The sequence below is a fragment of the Ambystoma mexicanum genome, chromosome 3q (assembly GCF_040938575.1).
Source record: "Ambystoma mexicanum isolate Mex_15411 chromosome 3q, UKY_AmexF1_1, whole genome shotgun sequence".
Classification (NCBI taxonomy): domain Eukaryota; kingdom Metazoa; phylum Chordata; class Amphibia; order Caudata; family Ambystomatidae; genus Ambystoma; species Ambystoma mexicanum.
Genome location: NC_090926.1, coordinates 1269186841 through 1269199225, shown reverse-complemented (window position 1 = coordinate 1269199225; position 12385 = coordinate 1269186841). Strand labels below are relative to the sequence as shown.

Below are 12385 nucleotides of genomic sequence, written 5' to 3'. Positions count from 1 at the left end.
CCTGTAATTGGCGTCCAGACGTCGATTGACCAGCTGGGCTGAGTGGAGTTTGAGCCAGCCCTTCTTGGGCAGGGAGACTACATCGGTCTGCATAGGAATCCCTGATTTGGCAGAGGGGTGTTGTGGGAGGACTTCAGCCAGAACCCCCTCTGCCGGCTTCTCGACTTCGGTTTGGGGTAGGCCCAGATACTCCGCCAGACCAAAAAGACGTTCGTGGAAGGCCCTGGCTGAGGATGGCATGTCCGGATCCTCCTCCTAATCCATATCCTGCCGATCTGGGGGATCCTGCGGAGGGGGGGAATAGTTGATGCCAGGTGCTGGATTACAGGTCCCGGGGCCGGAGACTGAGGAGGCTGTGGAGTTTGCAGATTCGGCTGTAGAGCTGGAGGAGGCGGCTGCACCGTGGCCTGGGGCACTGACCTAGGCGTCTGTGGTGCCGTTAGTTTGTGCCTGTTTCGATGTTTCACAAAGTTCTTGAAGTCCTCTGGAGGCGACTTCTAGAAGAGCTCCCTTCACCTGGTTAGTCAGTTCTTCAGCGCTTTTGAGGACAGCGAGTCACACGCTGAACAAGATTTCGAACCATGGTTTGGGCCAAGGCAACGCAGGCAGAGGTCGTGGGGGTCTGAAGTAGGGAAGAGCCCGTTGCAGGATGGACACCTGCTAAACACTGTAGAAGTCGACATGCACCGGGGAGGAGCATGACGCCTGAGGACCGAGTACCTAAATGATAAAAAGACAAAGAGAAAAAGTATCTGCACGTGGAATTACATGGCCGAAGCAAAGCCCAGGAGCGCTGGTGAATTCAGCCCATTCCAGTCGACGCGGAAAAGGAGACTGAGGTGTGGCACCGGAGAGCGGAGTCAGGGCAGTACATGCTCCCTGTGCCGTACCCCTGTGCGCCTCTAGATTTAAAGGGGAAAACGTTCTTTTCTGGTAATAAAGGTTCCGTCTCCCGTCTCTTGCAAAGTGGATCATTTGTGGTCATCAGTCCATCTTTGATAGCTATCGAAGTTTATCCACAAAGAAAGGTCACATTTCTCCCTGATCCATCACTGGAGTCATTTGTTTTTGTAGACATTCACTGCAACTGGGAGAATACACAGTAATTGCAGAAGGATGCTACACAAGAGCCTGTAACAAGATTCACAGATGAGAAAAGGATCTCACTCTTCTTTTAATGATGAGAATGTGGCTGCAAGCATTGCCTCCCCTAATTAATGGACAGCTTTTGCAGACCCGATACAATGAGCTCATTGAGCATATGGATGTGTAGGAGAAACCCGAACTTGCATGGCTTATTTTCTTCATCAGCTTTCTTGTTCTCCCTTTTCACATAATCACAAAGCAAAGAATGGCATCTTGCGCACTAGAGCCTATTGAGCTGAAATTAAGCAGGATGTGAAGCGTCCTTGTTCTGGCCACTGCATCCCCCATCTTACATGGACCTTTGAACTTCTCTGTAATCATTACTTCAAGAAAAAGTTTCCAAAACCTTCCATCTATTTCTGTTGTGCCTCTGCATACAGAAAATAGGCACCTGGCTCTGTTGGGAATAAAGCTCAGTTCTGCTGCAGCTCTGATTACAAGAATGGCCAACCAAATAAGCATATTGTCAGTAGATGACTTTTATTAGCATACAGTTTGTCCCGGGCAAAATAACTGACACAGAAGATGTTCTGGAGAATAGATGGTCATTGGGACCACAGCTCCCTCCTTCCCTCCTACTGTCTTGCCTCCCTCTATGGGTCCTCTGCCCTCCCCCTCTTGTGAGGCAAAAAACCTTGGTGTCATCTTTGACTCCTCTCTCTCCTTCTCTCCTCACATCGCTGACTATGCCAAAAAAGGCCCTCTATCAGCTGCACCTCCTCAGAGGCATTCTCCCTTTCCTCACCTTCCCACTGAAACTCAATGTCTCCAGAACTGTGGTCCTCCCTAAGCTGGATGGCTGCAACATCCTCTTCCTCAATCTCCTTTTATCCTCCCTTCGCCCTCTTCAACTAATCTAGAATACGGCTGGAAGAATTATCCTTGGCCTCAAGCTCAAGGACTGCATTTCTCCAGCCCTAAAATCTCTCCACTGTCTCCCGGTTGCTGCTAGTATCAAGTTCAAGATCGTCTGCATCACCCACAAGGCTTTTTGGTCCTGGGATCCCTCTACATCCCACACTCTCTCCCTAAATACCTCCCTGATAGAGACATTCAGTCTTTTAGCTCCAACTCTCTACAGATCAGACGCTTCTCCAAGCTGAGAGTGCGGGGTCGATCTCTCTCCTCCGCAGAGCCATGTGCAATGGTCTCCCTGCCCCTCTCAGGCTTGAGCCGCATCTCCTTAAGTTCCGGAAGGTCCTCAAGACCCTCCTTTTTTCTTCGTCCTTCCCTCTCCCCGCCAACTCACACATCTCCCAGATATAAAGGTGGAAGTGGTTACACCCCCTTGTACCCGAGCAGTTTACATTTCACGCAGTCCTGCATGTCCCCCCTCACTCCCACTTCTTGTTACTGCATTTGGACGATCTGAATGTCACAAGTCCTAGTAGGACCATTATTGTTATTTTTCTCCCACCCATCCTAAGCCCCCATTACAAGTATCCAATAAAAAATAAAAAAAGGAATCGGGCCATTTGGGCATCATTGTATGCAGCATGCACAGCGTTCAGGCAGATGAAGAAACAAATACATTCACTTAACATGACAAATTGCAACGTACAACAAATATGATAATTAAAAAAACATCTAAAAAAGTAAAGAATACATCTCAATTCATTGATTGATACAAATACATTGCTCAATTTTTATAAATAGATTCTACTAAGCTTACATGAATTGATATTGAACATTGAATCAGTGAAAAACCTTTTCTCAAATGGCTAGGGTGAAATGACCTTAAATTGCAAGGCTGCCTTCTTGAAGGCAGGTAAAGTGTGTTCCCTCAATAACTGTAGGATTTTAGTTTTTGCCTGTTAATACTTTTGTTGTTGATTGCAAATTTGCCTCTACAAGCTAGTGAAAGTCAGACTGTCACTTAAGTTGTCTTTTACTGATCCTCTGGGAACTGTTAATTTTCGGAATCAGCCTAGCTTTTCTCTTATTATGCCCTACTTCCGTAGGTGCTCAATAGGTATAAGGGAAAAAAATGGAGGGGAAATGATGCCAACCCTGTCACATCGACTCCGACGCCTGACTACTCGGTGCCACCGTCAAGAAGTCTGGTGCCGGATTTTCTAAGTCCCCATTCCAATAGGACTCTATGGGAATAGGGGCTCGGAAGCACCAGCACCGTTGTCGGTTCTTCTGTGATGACTCTGCCTACCGCAGCGGCTCCAGCAGGCAGACTTGAGTTTACGGGCACCCTTGTTTCTGGACCGCTACACTTGTAATGAGGCCCCTTGGTGTTTGTTGTTTTGTAGATTGAAGATTGTGAGTCAGTCAGAGAGATAGGAGTTAACGGGCCTCATTACGAACTTGCTGGTAATTCCTCCAGACTCATTTACCATTACTGCTATTTGTAATCTTGAAAATCAAGATATTAATTCCATTTTCTGGAGTCATAGGACTCAATGGGGAATTTGAAGGAATTTAATTCCACTTCGGTAATTCATCCAGTTTCTGAAGCTAATGTGGAGAAAATACGTTCAGACAAGTGCTGGCAGTATCTCCTCCACATTGCTATCAAACTCTCAGTATGGTGGTATGTTAAAAATTACATTTCATTAGTACCACTTTTTCACTGCACTACTATACCTAATGAGCCCCAATGTTGGGTATTGGAAATTAAATCATAATTTCCTGTTGCTTAGTTCGCTTTATAAATGTAAAAAATAAATAAATAAATACATGTATTTTAGGGAGTCTTAATATTTGAGTCATATTGAATTAATTTGTTTTTGATCACTTTGTGTCTTGCCATTTACATTGAGGTTTGTGATAGGAAAGGATTTCAGATTCCCAAGGCACATGTTTAAGAGTTTTAATTAGCAGTCTAAAAAACAAAGCTACTCCCAAGCAGTGGTCTTTTACATTGTATTGGACTGCCTTATTCTCAAGTCATTAGAGTTCAATCTGCTATGTTATGGCATGTTCCATGAGGCAGAGGGCTGCCACTGCAACACTATTGGGGAACAGTGCTTTGGCAGAGAGAGTTAAGGTTACCACCTAGAGGTAAGTGCACATGTTCAGCAAATATGAATGGATGGGTTTCAATGTCAGGGTTGCTACCGCATTTGAGCAGGAAGCTCAGCTGAGGCTATTCTTTCAGGTCTTTTTAAAGCCACACTTCCTCTTGTGATGGCTATTTTTTATGATGCAGCCTCTTTGCCTACAGAGCTCAGAAATGTCACAAGGGAGCTTCATTGCCTTCTCTGCAAGGAATATTCCTGGAATCCTCTGCCTTGTACAAAAGGTCACCAGTCCCATCTACTTGGAATTCATGCTCCGGATCTCAGTTGACTTACTGGGCCTTAGGTGTCAGGATCAGTTTTGTTTTCATAGGCCGAAGGATGCTCCCTCTCAGGAACCACGGTTGTAGTCTTCTTAGCAGTACAAAGCAAATGGCAGACTATTTCCATTGAGGAAAGCCCTCAGGAAGTCTTTGGTTGAGTCTGGGATGACCACTGTTTTCTCCTCCAGCCTCTGGTTTAAGGTGTGTTTTTATATTATTTTTTAATCTTGGACCTATTGATATGATAGTAGGTGTTGGGGTCTAGCTATACTGCAGCTCAGGGTTCCCTCTTGATGCTACATAATTATTTTTCATTAAAGAAATTGAGAACACTATATTCTTGTTTGCTTTCCAGTCATTGGTACTGTTTTTAAGTGCAATGCTGAACATCAATAGGTTACTTGCCTCTCACAATAGTTCTCCAGCATTTCATAGCATTAGTATACGAGTCCCCGCCAACTGCTGTTCTCCTGTGTGATAAGACAAGCTTTAGCTTTCACATAATCCTCCAAAAAGGGAATCTAAAATGGTGCAGCATTGCAGTTGCTCATAACCTGACACTGATGACTTGCAGGGTCTGCAAAGATGTTTACATGTTCCTAGTCTTCCAGTTTCAATACTGAAGTAAGTTCACAGAAGCTGCTAGATTATTGCAGGTAAGTAACTTTTATGTTCTTCATGGTGGAGATGGGGATTCGTGAGCATGCCTCCCAATGTAAAACTCTTCTTGCCTAGGGCTGGTCGAGGCTTGGGCAAAGAGTTGCCAGATTGTCTGTTTTGCCCCTCAGCACCTGCACTAACCCCATGTATTCTTCTTGCAGTGGTCGGATTCATTATAAGGATATGTACAGTTTATTGCGGGTTATCTCTCCCCCGCTGGGCCTAGGCAAGAAATGCCCTCATAGGGTGGCTTGCAAGGTTTGACTTCCACTAAAACCTTTGAAATGCAACCTGCTAGCATCAACGGAATGAATGTCGCTTTTGGTTTTTTCTTTCAATATATATATTTTATATATATATATATATATCTACATACATATATCCTCTTGCATTTTTTTACTTGGCGGATACTTTTGATTGCCATGCGGATTGCATTGACATGAAGCTGTCACTTATGATTGCAGCATGGAATGTGAGGGGGGTCTCTAGCTGTCTGCTTGCTGGCACTGGGCATTCTGGGGTCTGAGGGGGTATGCATTGTCGTCATGGGGTGGATGGAAACTGCATTGACATCTCCCTTCAGCCCTCACCATCCCTGCTATTCCCTCCTTCCCTCCTCTTCCTCATTCCTCCATAACCTTTCCGAATCCTCCTGACGGTTGTGTGCTAAAACTCATCAGCACTTACAAACCACCGAAATAATAAGATTAAACTGATTTCTGCTCATGTCTCTCTGTCTCTGCGGACAAGCAGTTGAAGTAATCTTTTTTATTTTTTTCCTTCCATTTTTGTTCGTTTAAATTTACTTTCATAAATTATGATTTTTTTTGTGTGGTTCTTTGCATCTCTCTTTTTTTCGTGCTTTTTTGGCTCATGTTTTTTGCTCCCAGGGGCCGAATGAATTACCCAGACATGTATCAGATGCTCAGACACATGTCTCCACCCCTGGGTTTGGGGAAGAAATGCCCAGCACGTGTTGCCTATAAGGTAGAATAAATACATTTAAAAAATAAACTTTTTACATAAGAAGCAAAAAAATACCGCAAGGAAAACGGTTAAATGGATATTTTATAAGCTCATTCAAACTCTCATTTATTTCTAAAACTTATAGAGTACAGTGTGTCCGTTTACTCCGTTAGTGTTTCATGTTTCAGAGACTCCATTATGGCCAGTAGGTACGGGGGTGAGGGGCTGGGAGGGATGCCACAAGTCTTTCCTCTCTGCACTTGTCTGGACCAACAAGGTTTTGTCATTCTGCAGTGATTTGTCTTATGAAATCACGTTTAGCCCTGAGTTGGGCCATTCATCTGTATCCTCCAAAAGTAATGACAGTGCCCTGTACCTCATCCACACCCAATCTCTGTGTTTATCGCTCTCCCCTCACTAGCTTGCAGCAGCCATTAACCCCCATCTTTGAGATTAGTAAAGCATACAGATGACACAGATGTGATTATATTCTGGGTTTGGACATAACTAGGAGTCATGCCCTAGACCATGCAATCAAAGGTCACTTGGAGAGTTTGAAATTGTGGTCAAGAATGCACTTATGCAATGGTCAGTAACATACCAATGACGTCAGCTGGGGGGAGGTGGCTTCAAGCCCATACTGTCCACAATCTATTGAGCAAGGGTTTCTTACAGGTAATTGCAAACCCTGGACTATTTTCCTTTTCTGACACTGAGGTTCCTCGTAGGCTCCCCATATCGGCACACCTGGCCTTGGTGGCCATCAACAAGTTGTCTCCAGCATGTCTTTACAGAAGCTCTCTAAATGGATCCTTCCCCTTTTATTTTACAGAGGTCGAGCACCATATTGCTGCCTGCAGTGCATGATGGGAAATTACTTTCTGCTCCGCCATGCTCATCAGGAGTGCCATTTTGTATCCATCTCTTCCCCTAATGCAGACGGTTTACACAGTCAGATTATTGCTATGGACATTGCTTACATATTTTCAATTCAATGTTTTGTGTGAGCAATGCCGTCAGTTAGTTCTAACAATTCTGTTGTTTCAAAGCAAGCCTATCAGCGTGCCTAAATAGAATTGCTATACTGTAATGATGCAGACTGCCACTGCAGATAAAAGGAAGGTGGGATATGAAAATTGTAGTACAAGGTTTTATTTAAAATACAACAAAAAAAATCACTTTTGTGCAGGAGCAAAGCAATAATACATCCCTTTATTCAGGGCTCTCGTGGTAAAGCACTTTGAACTGCAGGATTTATAATTATAACTGCAGGCTTTCTCATGGTGATCCCTAATCCTGTGAGATGGACCTTCCCTACTGTGTGCAGGTCGATGGGGTTATTACCAGGTCTCAGGTTGGGCCTGGATATCCTGTCCAAGTCTCCTTTGGTGGGGCGGGTCAGCCCCCCTTGAAACAACGTTGGCGATGGTGTGCTTCTTGGAGAGTACGATTTCTGGTCCTGCAGGGAGGAGGGAGTGGTCTAAAGGCTTAGCACTATCAAGTAGGTAGGTACTACCCTCCTTTCCACCACACCTTGCTTTGGTACCTACTCCCACCATGGGATCTACCCCTTCAGGTGACCCCTCCCCGCATCACAACCACACATCTTCTCTCGGCTACTTCTTGCCCTCCTCTGTAATCCTCCTTTACTACAGACTTACAAACATCTTTCACTCTCTGATCCTTTCCACCCTCCCTTTCCCTCTTGTTCCCCTAAACATCTTTCTGATGTCTGTCCACCTTCTGCTTGCCCTCCATCTTACTCTCTTGTTCCTCATGCTGGTGTTCAGCTCTGTATTTAATTCCTTCCAACTTCCTTCTTCCCTTCCCTCAACAATCTTTCACCCACCCCCTGACCAAACCGATGTGTCCCAGCTTTTCTCCACATATCACTTCTGCCCTATGATTCTCTACCTCCTCTTCATGCTCTCTTGCAACCACCCACAACAACCTACTTTCAAACTCCTTTGTCTATCCAACTGACCCCTGAATTACAACCTCCTCTCCAGATACCTCTTCTGCCCTGCGGCTCTTAATGTCCCCTCCTTCCACTTTTTGCTTTTTCTTCAACTCTTTAACACCTTGGGCCTTATTACGAGGTTGGTGCACTGGTGGGTTGCCGCCAACCCCGTAGCACTGAATCCAGCGCCTGACTTCCCGGTGCCACCGGATCATTACAAGTCCCGGCGGCACGGGAAGTCAGGTGCCAGATTTTGTAACTCCCCATTTAGGGTGAAGGATCTGCCTACCGGGACCGCTCCCCAGTCGGCAGGTCCTTGTCTGCCGGGTGCGACGGCCCCGGCAGACAATCTGGTAGTGTGGTGGTCCGGAAACAAGGGTGTCTGTAAACTTACCGGTACCCTTGTTTCCGGACCGCCACACTCGTAATGAGGCCCCATCTCTTGTCCCGTCTCCTGCTACCTCCCTCCCTTGAACAACTTCTCCACCTCCTTCCTGGATGTTCCTTACCTCTAATAACAAATCCTGTAGTCCTTTCTTGCACCCTCCCATCACCTCCTACCACCTTCTACCTTTCTCCTTTAAACATGCAACCTCTTCCAATAACCCCTGCACCTCTTGCCTGGATGTTCCTAACTCCTCCAGAAAACCTCCTGCCACTTCCGCTGATGACACCTCAGCTTCAACTTTCAACTCTGCACCACCCTCCTTCAATACCTCCCCTCCAACCGCCTCTATGAATATGCTGATCTGCTCACCTACAAGAGTTCTAGTGTCCTACTCACTTTCCAGGGATAAAGTGCCCTGGCCATTAAACATCTTAACGCCTTCCTTCTTGTCACCTCCAATCCTCTCCAGCCTCTTTTGCTCTCCATCTCTCTTCTAACACCATCCTCCTGCTGCTCCAAATACAAACAGGCTGACTCTGTTCAGAGCTGCTCTTTTTATACAACCTTATCCCTTCCCCTGGGTCAGCCCTCCAGGCAACAAGCTGCAGTTGGGTAGGCAAGGGTGGGCTAACTAATGATTGGTAATTCCTGATCCTTTCTGCTCCTCTGGTGGTGGTAGGGATGCTGTACTTTTGATGGGATATTTGCAGCACTTTTAGGAGGGTTGCAATACTTTTAATGAGCCACTACCATTACTTAGGAGATAGGAGTAGGAGTGTGTATTTTTACATTTAAAAGAGCGTGCCACCACTAAATAATACTAAATAAGCCTGTGTTTGGTTGAAACATTCTTTTAAGGGATTGTAAAATGACTGAAGTATTTCTTTCAAGTGACCCAAATTAAAAAAGCTTTACCACTGGAAGAAATGTTTTGACATTTTCTGCAAAAAAGTATTCTCACTCTTGTTAGACAGCCTAAAATAATACTGGAATATTTCATAATGCCCTACCCACCTAACTTGGCATATCCTACAGGGCGGTGGCCATCGCCTTGTTTCCCATGATGCACTGCAAGCCAGCAGTTTGGCCAGAGAGTTCTGGTGAGCAGGTCGTCACCGAAGGAGAGTGGGGAAACTCACTCGGCCATCTGGATTCCTGACTATTGTATGAGCCTTAGGGCTGTGAAGTGGGGTTAGGAGATGGGCAGCATGCCTCACCACCACCCTGGGTTTGTCTGTTGTAACCAATCCATAATACTGTAGATTGCATGATGTCATTCTTGTATAAAAAACAATGGTCAAAGTCCCAGTACTTATCTAAAAAACAGGGTCATGGTTTTCATACTATTGTACTCAAAGTGGCTCCTTTTTCTTCACTCTCGCCTGACTCCCACAACCCTTTCTGTCAATGCAGTTCTCACCTGTGTCACAGTTCCTCCTATCGCCCGCCACCTCACTTCCTTCATGCCACTTGCATTCTGTCCCACCTGGAAGCGGATCACGCAGGCTTGGCCCCAGCACATCTATACCCCGTTTCCACTCTTTCAACACAGCCACCTCTTTCCTGTTGCATTTTGACCTTTATCTCCCAATCTAATCTTTGCCTCCTCACTCAGTTTTTCTTTGGTTGGCGGCCAACCCAGATTGACAGTGGGGAAACTGGAACCTCTCTTCCCTTCGACCTCTGAGGAAGCTCTTCCCGAGACAATTGTAGTATTATGCTTTCTCCCTTGCCATCATTTGAAGGGCACTCAGATGTATTTTTAAGCTAATATAGAAGATTGGATTAATAGAATGGTAGATCTGCTGGATGTTGTTCAAAGACAATTCATTGTCATTCGGTCAGGGGTCATCTTGGACTCTAGGGATCCAAGGGACACTGGATTAAGGTGTTCTTCTGTCTCAATGGCCAACCAAATTCCTTAGGCTTCATTCTGGTTTAATCACAGATGTTAGAGACAAGGATGATCATCACCAAAGTTCTAGAAAGAGTCAGGCTGACAATGGTTCAGAAAATATCAGCTCTCAAAGGCTGTGACCTAGTGTCACCTTGAACAGTGTTCTTGGGGTTCTTAAGAATTGAACCCTGGTATCAGAATAGTGAATATTCGACGATCTGTCAAATGTTAAGGCCTGGAATATCCATGCTAATGTTCTTGAAGTCAGTAAGAGCTGTGACCTGGTCTCACCATGTCCAACCTTCTAGAATCTGTACCCAACACTGGTCCCCATGGGCTCAGGTCTGGTGTTGCAATCGGCAATGTTCTACAAGCTCCCAAAGACCTTAAATCACCATAGGCAATGTTTTACAAGTTCCAGAGTCCTTATGGCCCCACTGCCAATGTGTTAGAATCTATTCAAAAGTTAAGGTCTGGTATCTCGATGGCTAATGTTCTAGATGTCGGCAAGGGCTGGGGCTTGGTGTTACTGAGGCGAAAACCCCATGGCCTTGGCCTGAGGCCTGGTGTCACCATGTAAAATGTAATAGAAGCTCTCCAAGGCTAAGGCCTAGAATCACTAGAGACAATGTTCTCAAGGTTCCAAATGGTATAAGACTGGTCTCACCAGGGCCAGTGTTTGAAATTGTACTCAACGGTTGACGTCTGTGTCCACATGGGCAATTTTCTAGACGAACCCAAGGGCAGAGACTTGTTCACACCATGGCCATTGTTCTAGAATCCACTCAAAGGCTGAATCCGTGTGTCGCAATGGCTCTTGTTCTAGAATATACGCAAAGGCTGGGGTATGATGTCACCATGGCTAATGTTCTATTAGTGGTCAAAGGCTGAATCCTAGAGTCACCATATACAGTTTTTTAGATGTTCCTGACGGCTGGGGCCTGGTGTCACAATGGCCAATGTTTGAGCTAAATTCTCATTTCTACGCTTAAAATGTTCTAGATAACTTGCCAGTTGTCAAAGCAAGAAAACCTTCTCTATTATGTTCACGTTAAATCCTAAAGTTTCAATCACATATAACCATAGGTTGCAGTACCACATAAGGCCATGGCTGAAACATGTCTGGGGTTGCTTATGGTCTTGTGCACATGGGATCTGACCTAGCATTTCTGGCTGGACTTCCCTTTTGGAGGTGGGACCAGACCACATTTACATAAGGCCTTTTTCCTTAATGATATGGAATGCTGGAAGAGTGTGGTCTGGAGGGCTGCTAATAGCAATGCCAGAAGTTATGATTCATTCAACACTTTACAGCCTTCACAATTCTGTTTTGCCATTGGCCGCTATGAGCCACAGTTTAGATAGTTTCCAGTTCTTATTGAAATAGTTCACAATTAGCCCCAAACATCATATTCACCATAAGCCAGGTGTGTCTACAAAGTCGGATGTAAATAGATGGATGCTGTTTTTACAGTACCGCCTCTACCTACAAAGTGTGTGAGAAAGTGATGTCACTCATACACCTACAGCACACTCATTCACACATCAAACAGCTTTAGCGCACATTATGGATTATTGGACAATGAATTACATTTTCAATACCTTACTTTCCATGTTTGATAGGTGATCTGGAGGATAGTTTATAAAGTGTCACTATGGTGATAAGAACAGCACAGTCATGTATAATCGCCACATAACCACCCTCCCTCCTTTCCTACCAGAACTCATTCACCGCTCCCCTGTCACCCTGGGCCATGAGGTCTGGGCCTTCTCATTTCACCTCTTCAGCCCCCTCCAGCCCATCGTGCCCTGAGGATGCTCTCCATAGCTCGAGCCTGTGCATTTATTTCAATAACCGGTGATTCCTTTGTTCAAACTCCTTTCCCTTGACCAGTTATGGACCCCATAGATGGCAAACTCTTCTGTCCCTGAGCTCCCCGCACTCAAGCAAACCTGTCAGAACTGTGGACTGGACCGGAACCTTTAGGTAGCCCCTCACTGGTTTTTGGCCATTGTATGTGCTACTCTGAACAAGATAAAGGTGGCCTGCCCTTGCACAGTTAATGGCTGATTTCC

At 45.3% G+C, this 12385-nt stretch overlaps 1 protein-coding gene across 18 annotated transcripts in view; it reads left to right on the top strand.

Annotated features, from left to right (window-relative positions):
• Positions 1-12385, top strand: part of CACNA1A (calcium voltage-gated channel subunit alpha1 A) — a 2932691-nt gene that overhangs the window by 2433164 nt on the left and 487142 nt on the right. For 14 of the 18 annotated variants that reach the window (XM_069604317.1, XM_069604315.1, XM_069604313.1 and 11 more), the window contains one exon: positions 5989-6085. In XM_069604317.1, the coding sequence (XP_069460418.1) occupies positions 5989-6085 (97 nt within the window). Of the gene's footprint in view, positions 1-5259; positions 5357-5988; positions 6086-12385 lie in introns of all 18 variants that reach the window. The other 4 variants (XM_069604327.1, XM_069604309.1, XM_069604325.1 and 1 more) reach the window with 1 other exon arrangement.